A 19,001-nucleotide genomic window follows, 5' to 3' on the forward strand; every position below is an offset into this window, starting at 1 on the left:
TAACGATCAGAGGTCGTGCAAGAAACTCGTAGTCGCCATTCTTGCGGAAACACGACGAATTCACGACCGATTAGGCAGGCTTTTAATTGACAGCGAGAAGCGAAAACTAAGGGAGATAACGCAGACCTACATTAAAATCGCAAAGAAATGGCGCCGAGCTCTATATCTCCTTAATTAGGTACGATAATCGAGGAAGGGGGACTGCTTGACTTATAAGAATCAGAAATTTTTTATAAAAATTTTTTGTGCAAGTTCGTATATTTTAATTAGTCCTTTGTACACCTTATTCAAGATTTTACAAAAATATTATTTTTTTAGAATTATATACTTATTATATATTTTCTTATATTATATTTATTTATATGTATTTTCTACTTATTTCTATTATATTTTTTCCTTTAAAATTATTTTATTTTATTTTATTTTTTAAAATTATTTTATTTACTTAAATATTATCGATCGAGAAATGTCAATTATATTAATGTTCTTATCAGATATCTATTTCTGTTATATCCTTTTATATAATTTTATCTATTTTTACGATAAATCAATTTCAATGTCTATTTTCTCAATCTTTTACAAATCATTAGCAACTGCTGATAAATTATAATATTAAAAAGCGATAATCATTTCATAATTACTGTGTGCATCTGTTTGCATAAAAGACTCGAGAGCTCTGATAAGTAAAACTGAGAGAAATTATCGTAAAAATATTCTCCTATGACAGGAATATTTTTACAACGTATCTTTATATGTAATAGTTCTTATAAGTTCTCCAATAAAAAAGTTATATAAAAAGAAAAAAAACGTGCGATTTCCCTCAAGGAAAATAATATGCACGTGGAACGAATCCTGAAAGATGCATTGTGATTTTCAACGGTCGAATCGAATCAGTGAACTCGGCTTGAACTTGACGGAATGCATATCTCTCTTCGTTTTCTCTTTCTCTTTTGTGCTTGATGAGCGTTTCGTTATAGCCTCGAGTGTAACTCCACCTCGTTATAACGCTCTACCACTGTCTCGTCTATCAATTGCAGAGCCAGCATCCTAAAGTGAGATCTAGTTACACTGACCAGCCATGGTTGCCAGCTCGAAGAATGAAGTTTCTCAAAGCGATGGAATATCATAAATAATTATGAAGCAAATCGCGAATTAGGAAATTATTCAAGTAAAAATTATAAATTGATTTATTTTCTGCATATGTAATAAAATATAATAAAACTTTTATAATTATTATGCAATAATTATTTTATTTATAATTTTTTTATAATTTTTAAATTTAATAATAATTGTATAATCATTATTATATAATAATTATATAATATTTATATTATATAATAATTATATAATATTTATATATTATATATAATAAATATAATAAAATTATAATTTAACTATGATTTAAGAACATTAAATATAATAAGTTACACATATATAATCAAATAAAATTAAATATCTCCTACATAGATATATGTATAATTCAAACCTAAATTTTGATGGAATAAGAAATCACTTTAATGAAAAATTTATCGCTAGTAAATTGATTGGCATGTTTCGTATGCCAGGAATAAATTCGTGGCGTACATTCGCGATCGAGTTGCACGGCGAGAAAACGAGAGGAATCTATTACACATCGTACTCTTGCATTTTAAATACAGCATCTCTCTGGGGAGTTTGAAACGAAAAATGGACCGCTCATGACGATTCACCGACCGTTGCCGATTTCTTCGCTTCGCTCATCGCAATTGCGCTCGTTCGCGGCGACGATTAATCTTCCCTCGCTGATTCCCAATACGAGATTTAACGATCGATGGTTTTTATCATCATCGCGGGTGGTGGCTTTTTAACACGACGAAAATGGAAGACGATTCGTTAAATACGTTCGATACCGCATTCAGACTTGTAGTTGAAAAACACAAACGCGACAAGTATTTTAATTTTAAATCGCAGAATCGCGTATCTTGAATTTGTATATTTATATCTTATTATTTACATCAAAAGAAGAAAAAATTATTTTTAACATTATCTAAAAAATATCTTGTTTTTAGATAAGGATTATTTATAAATAATTGTTAGTATTTGTTCCAAGGGATTAAATGAAATAATCCTTACGTGCATTTTTATATTTGTTGAAAAATGTTTAAACAAAAAATTTTAAAAATTTCTAGACATTTTTTCTAGAAAATTAGTAATATTAGCAATTTCTTTGACGTTAATGGTTTTCTTTAAATTTAAATATACCGCATTTTTATTTAAATAAGCTATTCTAGATAAATTTTAATAAAATCAGTACGCTTATTGAAACCGAGGAAGACTTATGATGGAACCATAAAAAAAATTGTTTCTTTTATGCCGTTAATTTTATCCGATACTAAAAGATATTTCATTACGAGCGAACAAAACATAAATAAATAAATAACGAAACTTATTTTCAATTAATTAGATTCTATATAAATGCAATTTAGACCTAAATAATTCATTTTACTAGCTTTTAATAAAGAGTTCAAAGGTTTTAACGCGACTCCCTTAGCCTCAATAATTTATTGACAAATTTTTTTATTGACAAATTTATTTTCGCGCTTGCGCAAGACATTAAGAATTACTTAAGAACGCGTAATAAAAATCCAATGTCAAACGAAAGTAATAAAATAGTTAAAGGTAACCGATGTGAAAGGAAACGGCGCGAATAATTTATGGCAAAAGACCTTCCCGCGCAAAAAATCTCTCTCTCTTAACACTAGACTCGACCTGTATTATCAGCGCAAGTCGAGAAAAAGGAGTTATCGATGCCAATAACGCGGCAATGCGTCGCCTTATTGAGAGTCGACCTTACATTAATATAATACAGATTAATGCAATGAAGGAGAGGAAGGGGGGGAGTTAATTTACCGCATATTATACACATTGCTCGAGCTGTGCAAAAACTAAATCTGAACACTATTGCGTGCATTCTTGCATGCGTTCATCATAAAACGTTAGAAATGCATGCTTATTTAAGTGCCTCGCAAAACGCACATGAATCACGACGTTAGGTTGAAAAAAATCGCTTTAGAATCGATAGAATAATTAGTCTTCCGGGTTGCGCACACGCATACACGAGTCTATTTTACTACTCTCGCATTATATTGTCCTTTGTGTTGTTGCTAGGAGATTCTAACACGTGCGAGAGACGGGCTGGGCGCAATAAAATGCGAACTTTTGCAGTCGCAACCGACTGAGATTACGGCCCTTTCTGTCTCTCGGTTCGACAATTAAGAGAGGCATTAATCACTTTAATTACTTGTCGAGCCGGCCACGAGCGTGCGCGAGCGTTTGGCTTAACGGTAATGAATAATAAATACTACGATATCATCGATCATTCGACATGTGTAGCAACAGGCTCTCTGCCCGAGCCCGTCTCCGATTGTAATTTGTTCGCCCATTAATCCACCACCGACATTAATAAAATATCCAATGAAATTGCCGATCAAAAATTAAGATTTTTTTCGCGCTCTCGCTGTCTCGATATTACACGTTATCGAGATCGTGGGGTGTTTTTAATGCTTACATTATTTTAAAAAATATTAGGATATATGTAAAAAGTTTATTGGTAACTAAAAATAATATTTTTATTAAAGGAAATTCTCTTTTTTAATTTTGATTTTGCGACAATAATTTCGCGACACTTTAACTTACTTGGCGAACAGATTATGAATCATTGTAATTATAATCAAACTAACTTCGTTTCCGATTAAAGATTGAATGGAATGGTCGTATAATAAAGAAGACAACCAGCGGAACTAATTTTTTCTCCTCCCTTCTCTTGCCATTTGTCTCAACTAGCTCTATTATTATTCCATAGTAACGAAGTGAATAATGAGACATGGTCTGCTCTGAATTTTTTCGCAGGCGAATCAAAAGCTCGGAGCTGGAAAATTCACAACATTACGCGACTCTTTTTCTCTCTTCTTTTGTTTCTTTTTTAAAGCATGTCTATTCTCGTGACAAGATGTACTTTGAATTCTTTAAACAAATTGGAGAAAAAATAGAGATCAATTCCAAGAATGAGAACAAGCGAAAAAAATGACTAAAAAAAGATCTCATGATTAAAAAAATAAAAGAATCATCCTAATCATTTTCTTATCATTCTCTTGCCATTCGAGATTAAGTTAAAGAAATATATAAATACATACAAAATAAGCGTATGCAAATAAATAAATACACTCGCGAATCTCGAGCTGATGAATTTTAAATTGAAATATTGCAAAGATAAAAATTTTAAGTTGCAGACATAATCAATATAATACTCATGAAATTAAGTAGTAAAATTATTAAACATGATCAATCAAGGACATCTTATTATTCAAAATAGCTTCGTAATTAATTACAAATCAAAATATAATAAAGCATGTTTATGAAAAATCTGAAGAAACATTTGCATAGCCAACGGTTCGCGAAGATTGTCCTTCGATTGAAATAATGAAACATAAAAGGCGTCGCCTTTAACGAGAAACGATATCGGAAGACGTTATGAAAAAAAATGTTAAAAAAAAAAAACGAACAAGAGAAGAGAGGAATTGGCGAAGAGAGGATTCCATCCGCGGTAATTAACTTCCGCTAATAAAGCGGAGATTCGTCTCGGGGTCCAAATTAATTTCTTCGCCGCGATAACGACAGTCTCTCCGCCCCGATCGATCGGATCGATTTTTAACGCGGGGTAGCGTTAATAAGAAACAATCTCGAAAGATTGATCTCGGCGGATTCCGTTGGTTGCACGAAGATGAGGAATCCCCGTGACTTGCAACGTATGCCAAAGTCAAACGACTTCGAGAATTGCGCTATTTGTTACCTCTGACATTTCTCGTTTATCGCGATTTATTTTTCACACACATTGTTTATTATTATTTATTTATTTATATAATATTTAGAGAATGACGATGCTGAAGATTCCTTTTCCGTTCCAACATTCCTTCAAAGCAGGGGTAATTTCAAAATCGCTCTTGTAGCTCCGCAAGTTGAAATTATTAATGCTTGCTTATTAATGCCTTATTAATGCTTGCCCGACTTTGTATCTGTCTCGTTTTGTGTTCGTTATATATTGGCATAGTCACTTCTTGGAAGGCATGCTATTCTCAGGCTCGAATATAAATTTTGCTGGAGAATGCAGCGCGAATGCCGAGAATCGAATACGAGTGGGCTGATCGAACGGGAGACATAAAGGAACGAAGCCGATATCAATATCGGGTTTATCTGCATCTTGTAGCAAGGCGAACACTTTCCAATCGGTACACATATACATATATATACCTATACATGTGTTTATATCGGCTTGTCCATCCGTCAAAAGCCTTCTTCTACCGGGCTTCTCATCGTCATCCCGCTATTATCCGCGGGGATCTATCTAGGATTGTCTCCCGTCTCTCAATACGCCCGTTCGCATAACGGTAAAAGGATATAGCGATGGATCAGATGGCCATACATCGTTCCTCGCGAAAGGAAATTATCGATCCCGGATGGAGATCCCGACCGGAGCCGCGATTCCTCCTCGATCCGAAGGAATATCAATGACTCTGACCTCCACGGATGACAATAAATTGAACGCTACACGCTTGACTTGTAGCTGAACTGTGCACGTCATTACATCGAGTGTATCAAGTGATACGCGTGCGTTTATCTTTGCTCTCTCTTGTAGATATCATGTATATGTGTTTATAAAAATCGAAATAGTTTGGCGAGAATAATATTTTATTTTGTGATAAATATATAATATTAGAATTTTTTAAAAGGTATAAATTTTGTAAAAGGTAAAAATGTTGAGCTATTCTTTTATTTCAATTTTATTCTCCATCATCTTATTAAGAATTTTAATTATTTATTTTTTATTTTTTTCGCATACGAGAAAAATAAAATAATTTTCTTATTTATAATTCACAAAAAAATAATAACTAATGATTAATAATATTAATTAAATTAATATTAATAATAATTATTATATCGATTGTTATTTAATATAGTAAAAATTGTTATATCTTTTTCCATGAATTTACATAATAAATAAAAAATTATATATTTTTCTTATTAAATTTCTTATTTAATTAATCTTATTAAATTAAATTATTAAAAGTAATGAAGAAACTCAACATTAAAATTAAATAAAACTTTTACTATAATAATGAATAACAACTATATATAATAATCTTTTTATATCAAAATAAGCAAATAATATATTTCTAGTGATTATAGTTGTCAAAAATAATGCAAGCAGCATTTTTCACGCAAAAGCAAAATATAATTGTGAGAATGCAGAATTCTCTCTCTGTTTATTCTGCAATTTTATAACTTCCTCTTCTCGTGTCTTCTCGGTTTTCTTCTTTCTTTCCGTCGTTTTGCGATGCACAGTACACGATGGCGTAGATCTTAGGGACAATTCGAGATAAATAACGCTGCGAGACAGAACAATGTGTCGCTGTATCCTCGCCTATATCCTACGAATCTGGTTTTTAAGCGGCATACATAAAGAATAAAGAAACAAGAAATTTGAGGTGCTACGTCATCCTCAATAATTTCAACGAAATTATATTATCGAAAATCGAGAAGACGATCCCGAAAAATAAATTACGAATTATTCAGTCACATGTGAAATGACTGACGTGAATTTTAAAAGAACGAAGGAGAACATTGCGGTTCCTGTCGGCTTCTTTCGCGACTCGCGATGCATTCGAGTGCATCTCGGACCAAAGCCCTTCCTCCCCCGTCATCGAAGACATCGCGTCGAGAGCACTTTCGATTCGTTCCGGATTCGCCGCCACAGACCCGGTTTACGACCGCGACTCTTCTCCACGAAAAGGCGGCAAAGGGAGGTCGCCGACGCGACCCGTTGAAAGCGAGCGCGAAGAAAACCATCCTCCGAAATGGTACCATCGGGGCCTAGGGCAGGCGTTTAAGGCCGCATTTGTATGCGACTCGGCGCATTTTCTTGCACGCACGCACGCACGCACGCATGTCGATCCCGTTGTACCCTTAAATTGGCTATTTCCACGAGGGGAGAGGAGAGAAGCGGCGACTTGGGAATTCGCCCCATAGAAATCAGACTGTCCTTTGTCAGCGTCCGAAGGGACGTAATTCCATTGGACGCGGTTCGTCGACTCGCGAAGACCAATTTCCTCGTGGCAACAATGCCCCCGGGTCTCCAACCCAGCCAGCGAAAAGCGCGCTTCGTCGACAAAAATCAAAATGCGAATGCTCGCGACGTATTCAAGCAGGTGCTCATGGGTGACAATAGCGCCCGGCAACAATTACAATTCCGTGAACTTAAACGAGAATGTATATTCGAGATATATAAGGTGTCTCGAGAGAAGCAAAGTTCGAATGACATCGATTGACCCTGCATCTCCTTCGAGATATTGAAAAAAAATTTGCATAAAATATATATCAGGCTTTGAAATCATTTTTACACGCATTTACATTAGGGTTGCACAAGACCCAAGACAAGACAATATTCGTAAAAATATTGCATTGGTATTGAAAATTTTCAAAAATTTAAATCTTGTCTTGGTGAATATTGGTAGTAAAAATCTCGTCTTGTATTGTCTCGATTTTATTAACAATTTTTTATCTAATATTAAAAAATTATTTAAATAATATTTAACATAATTTTTGTAATACAATTTGAATTATTACTATTGTATTATATTTTAATTATAATTATTACTATGTAATCGATATAAATGCCGTCTATTTACTTAAAAAAATATTTACTGTTTCACGGAAAACAGAAATTAATAACTATTTACAGGCTCCAAGGGAATGTGCAGATATAAATATTTTCGAATGGTGAAAAAATCAGGTTCATATTTGTCCCACATAAATGGTTCGAGACATTTTAAGTTCAACTACCTCGTCCGTGCCAGTAGAAAGACTTTTCTCAATAGAAACTCTATGTCAAAAAATAGAACCAGATTACAAAGTAAATCTTTAAAAGCATTAATGTGCATCAATTCCTGGATGAAATGCTCTTTAATGTCTAAAATTTGCGAGTTTGATTTCTAATTTATAAAAATGTTATATTGTATTAATATTAAATGTTTTTAAATTTATTAATATAAATGTTTTTATTCAATACAATTTTTTTAAATTCGTATATAGTAATATATTTTTTTCATTTACAAATATAAATATTTTAGTTTTTTTGAGAACCAATAATCTTGACAGTCTTAGTCTTGGTATTATCTTGATAACTAATTAAAAATCTTGTCTTGAAATTCAAGACAAGACAAGACAATATCAAGACTAATCTTGGTATCTCGTGCAGCCCTAATTTACATCAAAGTGACATATTATGGAAAAATAGGGGCGCATTGTTAACATGATAGATCGCGCTAATAAGGTACTTTGTTTCGTTACTGACACCTCTTTTCTGACATTGAAAAAGGCATTCGTTTTGAATTTTTCTCTTGGCCAAAGAAGTCTCGACTGTCGAGCGGAAAAAAAGAGCAGGAAGAAGTAACGAGCGGAGGTAACATGCAGAAGAGGCACGTTAACCAGAAGGCGCGGGATGTCCGTCTCGTTCATGGCTGCCATATATCACGAGTGCTCCGAGGCAAAACACAAGGCATCGTCGGACCACGTGCACGCACACACATTATATCCTATGACGTTGTCGAGGTCCCTGATGACGATTTCAAGAGTGACTGATGCCCGGACGAGGAAGACGCGCTTAAAGGACGGCGTCTTGCTGAGCAACAATCCGGCTTGTTAGCAACAAGATGCTCTTTACTTTGCGATATCCCCTCTTCTCGCCACTCGCGAAGCTTTTGTCTTGTTTCAATGTACAGTAGATTATTGCCAATTTATTGAAGTCATTTCAAAATTAATTTCCTATTTTAATCGGTGAAATTAATCATCTATTTTTAATATTTCATGTAAGAAAATACTATCATTACGATATTTTATCGTTGGAATAAAATATCAAAATTATTTAAATTGAAGAAAATTATATAAATCTTTCAGCTTTTAAAAATTTTCTCATATGATAATGTCTTATGTAACTTTGAAAGTGCAATTTTTCTTCTCGCATAGACGTTATTAATAATTAAATGAAATAAATAAATATAATAAAAATAAATAAATATTCATATCAATTAAAATAAAATATCAAATAAAATAAAAAAATTAATAAATAAAAAATAAAATTAATAATGAGATTTATAATAATTGATTCAAGAAAAAACTTTTGCTTCCTATCTATTCCTCGGATTCGTCCAATATTGGAAAAGATAAACGCTTTCAAAAATCCATTTTCTTCGTCTTGTATTGTACTTTGTCGGCTTAATCAATGGCATCAGTCTTATCTGGACCAATTTAGATGCCGCCTCTTTAAAACGCTTCGCTCTAATTTTGGCAAAATCGGACAAAAAAGGACGAGAGATAGGGATGAATAAAGACAAGTATAGTCGAGAAAAAAGATCGTATTGCGTACAGAGAATGAGGGGCTGAGAAGAGGACTTGCGAGCGCAGATCAAGCGGATAAAGACCGCCAGAAGACTTAGCAAGCGTGTTGGGTAAATTCAGATAGAATCTTGACGAGCTCTCGACGCTTTTACGCACTGCACCATATTTATATAACTGTTTCCGTGAACGTGTCAACTATAATCTCGAGTGCGAGATCGTAGCAGAACTTCTCTTTTGTCTTCTTAGAGAGACTATCATGCAATAATAATTCAACTATGTTTGAAAAAGCGATAGGCATACCAATAAATATTATTAAATATTGAATTTCTCGAATTTATATATACATATAAAAACAATAAAAATTAATTATATACATAATATAATGCAATATAATAAATAAGTAATATAAAATATATAAAAAATATTATGTATAAAAATTATTTTATACGTATTACTATTTATTATGTATTTATCACGTACATTTGTATTATAATATCATCTTAATGTATAATCTGTATATAATTAATTTTTTTAAAATTATGATATTTAATATAAATTTAAAATATACACAATAAATCGAATTTAAATTATTTAATAAGTATCTACTCTCTTGGAATATTCTGTTTATATCTGGAATCAGCGATTAATATCGTCAGGCATCGAGCACCATTGTTATTCGGCAGGGCAACGTTCTAAAATTGTTCGTATTGTTCCTCGGATTGTGCGATAAAAATGGCATCGACGTCTTTCCGGCGGAATGATAAAGTGGCCAAGGGGCCGAACACGCGCCCGGAGTGACGGGGAAGAAAAAGGAAATCGCGCCGGTGTCCGGAAAGAAAGGAGCATTCAAAGAGGGCATGGACAATAAATGCGCGCGTCTTCCTCGCTCGGGAGGGTGCCGTCACACTTGACAATCAACCCGTCCGCCTCAGCTTCGACAGCCAAGTCGCTGCCTTTCGGAAGGAAACAAAAGCATGAACAGTCTCTCGTCTCGCGCGAGCCAAATTATGCTCTCTTCATTAGCCCGATAAAAGAATTTAAATAAATTTCCGGCCAGAAAAATTATGCCCACGGTGAATCTCGAACTAACAATCGCGTGAGTGACTTCCCCCGATTAATATGAATATGAATATGTCAACTGAAAAGGCTCCTTTCTTTGTCGAAATTTTGCTCTCATTTTCTTTAATAATTTCTCATGTTTATCAATTCTGGGGAATTTCGATTCAATTTATAATATATAGGAATTGAAAACACTTTTAATAATTTAATGCTTATCTTTTTCCCAACTACTTAATTAATTTTTAATTAATTTTTAGTGCAATCTCGTTGATAATGTCTATTGTACTTTAACAAAAAGGTTGATTCGCGAAAGCAGAAATTCTGGACAGAGAAATTCTTACAGAGCCGAGAAGAGAAGCAACGCGATGGAATCTTGTCGCAAGAGAAAAAGAGAGGGAGAGAAAGAGATATCACAAAGAGAATGCGGCGCGAAATAAGGGTTGAAAGATAACAGAACGTGGCAGCCATTGTCCCTCTTTCTCGGACAATGCAAAGCTGCTGGATCATACAAAGAGAGAGAAAGAAACAGAGAAATCTACATCTTTAGCAATGTATCATATCAACTTTCTGTGTATGTGTCCCACCAACAGGATTCTTGCTTCTTCGAAACACATAAGCATGAAAGTGTGTATGTGTGCACTGGGTATATCAAGCCGCGATATTGAGATATCTCCCTTGGTCCAGGGAGGTAACAAATCTTCCGCGATGCGATACGCGTGAAAAAAGACGGCACGAGAGACAGAATCGAGAGAGAGAGAGAGAGAGAGAAAAAACCTGTAGATTGTGCGCGTGACAGTAAAATATGTCTCGATCACTCGAGTCGGTCCCATTCGAAGGTCCCCTTTTTTTTTACATCGTTTTTCAACGGTAGTCGATCGATTATCTCTGTACGCCAGGTCCGAGAATTAAGAGAAGCCGTTTTAATTTCCCTCCGACGCTCCCTCGAGAGGCGAGAAACGGCAAAATTCCTGTTCCACGTGAACACCTGGAAGTGTACCTGGGCGCGTGATGGCGTGTCGGATAACATTGTTTCGCCTTGTGTGTCGGAGTGTGTTTGCGCGGCGATTTGTAGTGCCTTCCCTTCGCCGGCTTCGTGTCATCTTTATCCGCATTACGGTCCGACCGGAAGACCGCGGCAAGTCCGAGTTGCAAGACTAGAAATTGCACCCAATTGCACGCAACAGCTAGCTTATTGAAAAAAGAATTCACCTCGAGTCACCGCAAAGAGGGATTTAAATTTTTATTCCAGATCGAAATTTCTTTTTCTTATTCTTTTTCTTAATTTTCAATTCAATATCTACTTGGATACTTAAAAAAATCAGAAACCTTTTAATCTAAAGTTTCGTCCAAGAAATATTATAATCGGACTCTTTTCAATCTTAAATGAAAAACTATTCGTTTACTTCCTATTTAAAAATTTACAAAATAAGAATTTAATTTAATAATATTAATTAAATTTAAAAATTAATAATATTCTTATATTAATCAAATTTATCTTAAAATCCTTATAATATTTTATAAATATTGAAATATTTCGGCTAATGGCATTCTATGATAGAATTTATTGTCGATGCCAAAGGGAGAAAAAAAGCAAGGACCTCGCTGAAATCTTTCTCACCAAGAAATATCAAACGACTCAAGAGAACCTTAGGTCGTTACTGATAGTCGACACAGACGAGCGCTTGTGCAATTTTAACGATCTATTGGTAGGAAGGACCAACTCATTACATCCACGTGTTGTTTAATATCGAGCTGATGCAATCCATGGCGTATCTCTCGCCGCGCTACCGATTTATTAATCCGTATTTTTCACGACCCACGAGCTTGCATCGCGCGAGCATTCATCAGCCAGAAAAAGAGCCCGTACTATCAGATCGCCCGGTAGAAGACGCAATAGCGGCGTAATTGCTCTCGTCCGTCAATGACACTGGGAGATCTCGTGCCGCTCCTCCTCTTCATTATATACGCAGATAATCATAAACCCGCGTAGGAAGTACGTATGTATGAGCACAATACGGCGGACACACCCAGCGATATCCGCGATATGATAATAAAATGCGTGCTCGACGAGATTCCGAGTCGTGCGAAAAAACTATGAATATGCTCGATAGTGAAAATAATTAATTTAAAGACTGCAAATTATACGAAAAATATTATTATATAAAAATTATATAAATTAATAAATATATAAATATATTAATTAATAAATATATAAAAATTATATTAATTTATAATTATATAAATTAATATATTCTTTCTTTAAAAATCGAATAATTAAAAATAAAACAATAAAACTTGTAACAATCTTTAAATTAATATAATTTATATAATTATAATTATAATTATATAAATTATATTAAAGATTGTAGCAAGTTTTATTGTTTCATTTTTAATTATTCGGTATTCAAAAAAATAACGATATTTCGCGATTCAGATCCAATTCGCGAACGAGCAACGCTCTCTCCGAGATGAGGAAGGGAAGCTTCTCTCATTACGTCAACTCGAAACGGAGAGATGCGGGGGAGCTGCGTTCACGACAATTATAAAGGGGTACAATGGGGGGTATAATGGGGCGTGCAATAGGCTGTGCGGGTCCGCGTCGTGCAAAATTCTGAATGCCCGAGTATCCTCTTTCCTCGAAGCTCTTAGCGCTACTTAGCGGATCCTTTTACGGGACAGCAGGGACCCGACAAGAAAGGAAGGCACGACGCAGGGTCGAGGCAAGAAGAGACGAAAAAGACGAGAAGGAGTTCGAGAAGGTGGAAAACGAGAGGAGGAACGAGACGCAGAAGCGGGGGAGGTGGAGCACCAAAATGGCGGAGGGACAAGATAAGCCTTTGTGCCCCCGCGGGCCCCGGGGCAACGTCGTCTCGGTCTCATATTTCGCGAATCCCGCTATCATATTTTATACCGCCCCGATCCCCCTTCCTCCCCCGCCCCTCCCCCACGTCACGCCATCAGGCCTCGCTTCGAGGGGCCCGGGAATCTCTCATTTTTTGTTATCTCACTTTTCGGACCCTCGATTTCCTCCGTCCGGTCTTTTCGAGGCACGGCTCCTCCTCGACGCTAAGGGACTTGACCGACCATTCACTAATACAATGGACGTATAACTGGCGCATTTCAATATTTTTTTTCGCGTGAGAATATGAAAGTTGTACGATGATCCAGTACAAAAGATGTAAGAAGTAATATCGATATGATATTTAACTTTCCAAACTTTATTTTACCCGAGTTATAATTTTTTTCTTATTTTTTATCTCAATTTTCAATTCAGAAAATAATATTTAACTTTTCAAGCTTTATTTTACTCGAATTATAATTTTTTTCTTATTTTTTATCTCAATTTTAAATTCAGAAAATAATATTTAACTTTTCAAGCTTTATTTTACCCAAGTTATAATTTTTCTCTTATTTTTGATCTCAATTTTCAATTTAGAAAATAAGAATTCAATTTTTTCAGACAGAAACAGAAATACTAGTAAATATATTTTATTTTAATTTATTTTAATCCGGTAAAAGTCTAATTATAGAGTGCACAATATAACTTAATGAGAGTGTATAATGATATTTGCCTTTAATTATCAAAGGCTCGCCACAAGTACGTATTAGAAGAACACTAACAACTCCGATCTAACAACTGATGAGAACCACGCGGAGCTATAAACAACCTTCATCTCCAGCTATTTACTATTTAATCTGGATCATTTATATTCTTTATAATCATCGCTATCAATTCTACAAGAAGCGAACTGTGTATGTGTGTGTACTGCATCGTAAATAAACTCGAGACACAGAATTCTCCGGCGAGATTTTGCGAGATTCGTTGGTGATATCAACAGTGACATGAGTCTCTCGTCGTCGATTATATCGATTATCGATCGGGCGGATCTCTCGCGGCTCCTATATCTCTCGGAGACCCTTAAGGGATCCTCGAGACAGACGGAGGGATAGATCGCGTCAAACAATTAAGGCTGACTTACGCGCACTCTGCGTCGAGGGAGCAACCGGTCGCTGCCCTCGCGGGTATCAGATAATGTACACCGCGGCGCGCTGTCATCTCGGAAGAATTTACCGGTGACACGAGGGCCCCCGGGGCCCCGGGATCTAGGGTCCAGGATCCAGCAGCCTGCCAAGACTGCCCCTATCGCGCGCGGCGGATCGCGTCTTTTCGCGCGTCTCTCATCTCGCGACTTCCCGCGAAAATCGCATCGCGAGCTTGGCTTGAAAAACATTGTCAGATCATCTTAAAATTCTTAAAATATCGTACTGTAAAAGGATCTCCTCCAGAAAGTGTCTACTCAAATTTTTAAAAAGTTCTCTGTTTTTTGAATATTTTTATAAAAAATTAATCTATAAAATTATTCTATAAAAAATTCCGAACGTGAATAGAATATTTTAGAAATGTTTTGATATAACTAAACTCTAAAATAAATTTTACTTTTATTTATACATTTTTCATTTCTTCATCAATTAAAATTTAAATCCTTTCATTAAAATAAAAAGGATATGTACTGCATATTCAATATTTTTTAAGACATTGAATTATTAGACGTTATGTAAAATATATATATATATGTTATATAAAATTATTTGTAATTATATTATATTATATATATTTATAAAATATATTTTAACACATAATTTATAATTTGGCTTATCGACAGAATATTTAAAACAAAAGCACAATCTTATACAGAAAATTTTTGAAAAATTTCTCGAATCCCAATATAATTCCCTGATCTCTTTCCAATAATTTCCTAATTTTTCTATACAAAAGAAATCCCTGAGAATTCCATATTTCTTTAGAGAAAAGACACTGTCCTTCTAGAGGCGTGAGATTTAAAATAAAAAGGTAAAAACTAATAATGTGCCGCTAAAGATTACCTTCAATGTCTACTCAAATCTTTAAAAAATTCTCTGATGTCCAGAATATTTTTATTCAATAAATTCCAGGTGAATAGAATTATATAATTTAGCTTATCAACGGATTATTTAAAATAAAAGCATAACCTTGTACAGAAATTTGGAAAAAATTTCTCAAATCCCAATATAATTCTCTGATTTCTCCATAATAATTTCCTGATTTTTCTATACAAAAGGAGTCCCTCAGAATTCCATATTTCTCCAGAGAAAAGACATCCTGTCCTCCTAGAGGCGTGAGATTTAAAATAAAAACTAATGACGTGCCGCTAAAACAAATCAGGAAGATTTCTCTTCTCGTTACGGTCTTTTTGCTCTGGCGTCATAAATCTTAGCTATAATTTAAACCTGATTACATTTTCGGCTGTTTTCTTTGTCGACATAATGGGCACGGCTTACCGTTACCATAAGGAGACGTAACTTTCCAACGGAAGGAACCTTTTTCGCTTTTATACAAACGACTCACGCGAGGACGCAAAAAGCCACCGCGTCGTTTCGAGAGGAGTGAGAGGGCCGCGAAAACGAACGAGGGAAGCGGGCACCTCTCGAGATAATTGCGACTTTCTCGGCGAACTTTTTGCCGAAAACGATCGAAAAGCGCGCGGAAGTACGTGGCAGATATACACTTTGGTGGACTCTACTTGCGCGAATATAAACGACAAAATTTGCGGCGAAATTGCCACCGTGAAAGCGACCCGAGGTGCGTTTCTCGATCGCTCGCGGTCACGCGAGGAAGCAGACGAATTATCCGTCCCTTTTCAGACGCACACATGCTGCTTTCTCTCGAGAAAAAGACAAAAGGGCGTGAGACGCGACGTTAAAAAGGGCCCGTGAGATGAAGCGCAGAGGAGGAGACGTACTTACCAGGCATGCAGACGCATCGGAAGGTCCCAGGATCGTCCAGGCAGGAACCGTCGTTCTGGCAGGGATGCGACTCGCACTCGTTCACGTTCGTCTCGCATCGCGGCCCGGTGAATCCTTGCGTGCAATTGCACGCGAAGGACCCGGGGGTGTTCACGCAGATCCCGTCGTGCTCGCAGGGAGAGCCTGTAAGAAAGAAAGGGAAAGGATATTGAAAGAAAAATTAATTTTCCATAATTAATTTTCTATAATTAATTTTCTATAAATAAGTATACGTAATTAAAATAGAAATGGATTATTCTTAAGCGAGAAGCGGTCATATTGTCTGCAATTTAAATACACATAAAACAATTTCCTCGATACACTTCGATCCATCTTTCTCCCAGATGACAAGTCACATGTCATTCGATCACGTCTTCTGTTGGGATATTGACGCCACGAAATTCCAGCACTTCGGAGCAATTTTGGTCTTCGGTGAAAGTTCATCCGGTTTTCGATATAAGAAATGATGCCTTACCATTTCGAGTGAAATTCTTTTCTGTTCGCCAAGAAAAGAAACGATGAAAGGAGCGACTTTTCGTGCCGATGTGGTTCTTATCGATTTAAACCGTGGCAAAGTGGCGGATACACGCCTCGCATAATAATTAATATCTTAATACGATTTTAAGAACCAATTTTGTATAGCGCTGGACATAGCTGGATAGTGCCCCTTAGTTGGCAAACCCGCCGGCACTTTTTAGACACTGTCATTAGGATGAGAAAGGGAGGGACAGAGAGAGAGAGAGAGAAAGAGAGAGAGCACTTCCTTTGTACCTGGCTAAACTCGATCATAAGAAGGAATATGCTGGTAGAGAATTCTTGAGGTGACGGTTCGTTTAAAGGGGATCGCGTTTGCTCCCTCTTTTTCCGGAGATATATAAGTCCTCTCTAATTGCAATAAAATAATTACTCCGGGCATAGTTGCCCTTTCGCTAAATAAATGCTTTATTAAAAACATTCTCTCTCTTCTTTCTTTACATACAATAAAATATGCATTTTAATGATAATGTCATTTTATTTGCTCCTATCTTCTATTTTGCTCAATTAATTTTCTCATTTATGGAATCTAGATTTTTGATAGGATTTATTTTATAAATATTAAGCATCTCTCTCTACTTCTATTTTCTATTTCAAGTAGATAGTAAATAAACAGTTTTACATTTAGAGATTTAAAAGGAAAGTTTTCGACAAAATTATGAATTAAATAATTTCAAAATAAAGTATCTAATTGCTTAAAGTAGATGATTAAAAATTGAAATTAAAAATAAAAGAAAATTTTCCTTTTATACTTTGTGTGATATTTTCATGATGTAATGTTAGAATTAAAATTTATATAGAAGAATTTATAAGAAAAATAATTATAATAAATATTAGATTATGTATAAAAATTATATTTAATATTATCCTATGTTCTCGTGTATGGTTGTAAGCACATACGAGTTTGTAAAGAGAGCGTTAGCTCTTACCTAAGTCGCATACCATGCTCGTGTAATTTTCGCCAGCGGTTTTTCCGACAACATAATTGCTGTCAACGCCGCGTAACCGGCGAGGGGGATGAAAGAGAAGCCGAGGAAAATGGTATGATGGGAAGAAACATACCTATGTCACGATTGCAAGAAACACATTGCTGCGCCGTGTTTCGCGATCCGTTCACGTGGAAACAGCGATGACGAATCGTTCCCCGAGAACGCACTACTTATGAGCGAGTAGTCATTTAAAGAGTTAGCGTTAATAAAAATACATACGCGGTTTATTTAAAAGCGACGATGAGGACTTCAATCGCACTGAACCATCGCGAATTTTGCATGTGTTATCTCGGTGACAGTCATCGAAGTATGAATTTTAATTTTAAAAATCAATTCTTACAAAAATACGCAATTCAAAATACAAATATATAAATTTTCAAATAATATATAATTTTTCACGTTAGCAAATTTTTACACTATGCATGAAATAATTCCTGGGATTGCGCATTTCGAGTCTTTCATAATTTTACAAAATCAGAGTGTCTATTCAAGTCTTGTAAAAATTCCCTGATTTGTCAAGTATTTTTATTATAAATTTCAAATAAAACGAATATCTTAAATATTTGTTCAAGTTAGATTTTTGTATAAATATGCTTTCATGCAACTTTCGTATAATTTTGTATAAGTATGAAGATAACTTTCGTAAAATAAATATTGTTCATTTGTATAATATTTTCATTTTATCATTAAAAATTACAATAAAAATATACACTGTATATTCAATATTAGAGCAATGAATATATAAAAACAGAGAAAATATATTTTAAATGCATAATTTACTTGGCTTGTCAGCTGTTTACAACAGTAAAATTATCAAAGAGAGAATTTTAAAAAGAAATTCCATGACTTCCAATAAAATTCCACGAGTATTATCCCTATTTTTTTTTCCACAGAATAAATCCCCAAGAGAGAGAAGATCCAGATTCTCAATATTTTTCCACAGAGTGGACACCGTGGAAATTGTGTTACTTTAATTAAAAAGAAAAATTGTACATTAAAAAAGTTGCGCAAAATAATTGTCTTAATTGACTACAAAAATAACGATATAATCTTTTTACAATCCGGGGATGCTTCCCATATTCCCCGCGGCAGCAGGACGCGTAATTGGCCCGTTGTATGCGCCGCGAGGTGCAGTTTGCGAATGACGTTGCACCGCATTGTATGTAC

General features: G+C 35.0%; 1 protein-coding gene across 2 annotated transcripts in view; it reads right to left on the reverse strand.

Moving 5' to 3' along the window:
- The window catches only part of LOC105258184 (neurogenic locus Notch protein), a 279,923-nt gene that overhangs the window by 55,730 nt on the left and 205,192 nt on the right, over positions 1–19,001 (reverse strand). For both annotated transcript variants that reach the window (XM_025413181.1, XM_025413182.1), the window contains one exon: positions 16,273–16,455. In XM_025413181.1, the coding sequence (XP_025268966.1) occupies positions 16,273–16,455 (183 nt within the window). The remainder of the gene's footprint in view (positions 1–16,272; positions 16,456–19,001) is intronic.

Source organism: Camponotus floridanus, unplaced genomic scaffold (assembly GCF_003227725.1).
Source record: "Camponotus floridanus strain SB8 unplaced genomic scaffold, Cflo_v7.5 scaffold62, whole genome shotgun sequence".
NCBI lineage: Eukaryota > Metazoa > Arthropoda > Insecta > Hymenoptera > Formicidae > Camponotus > Camponotus floridanus.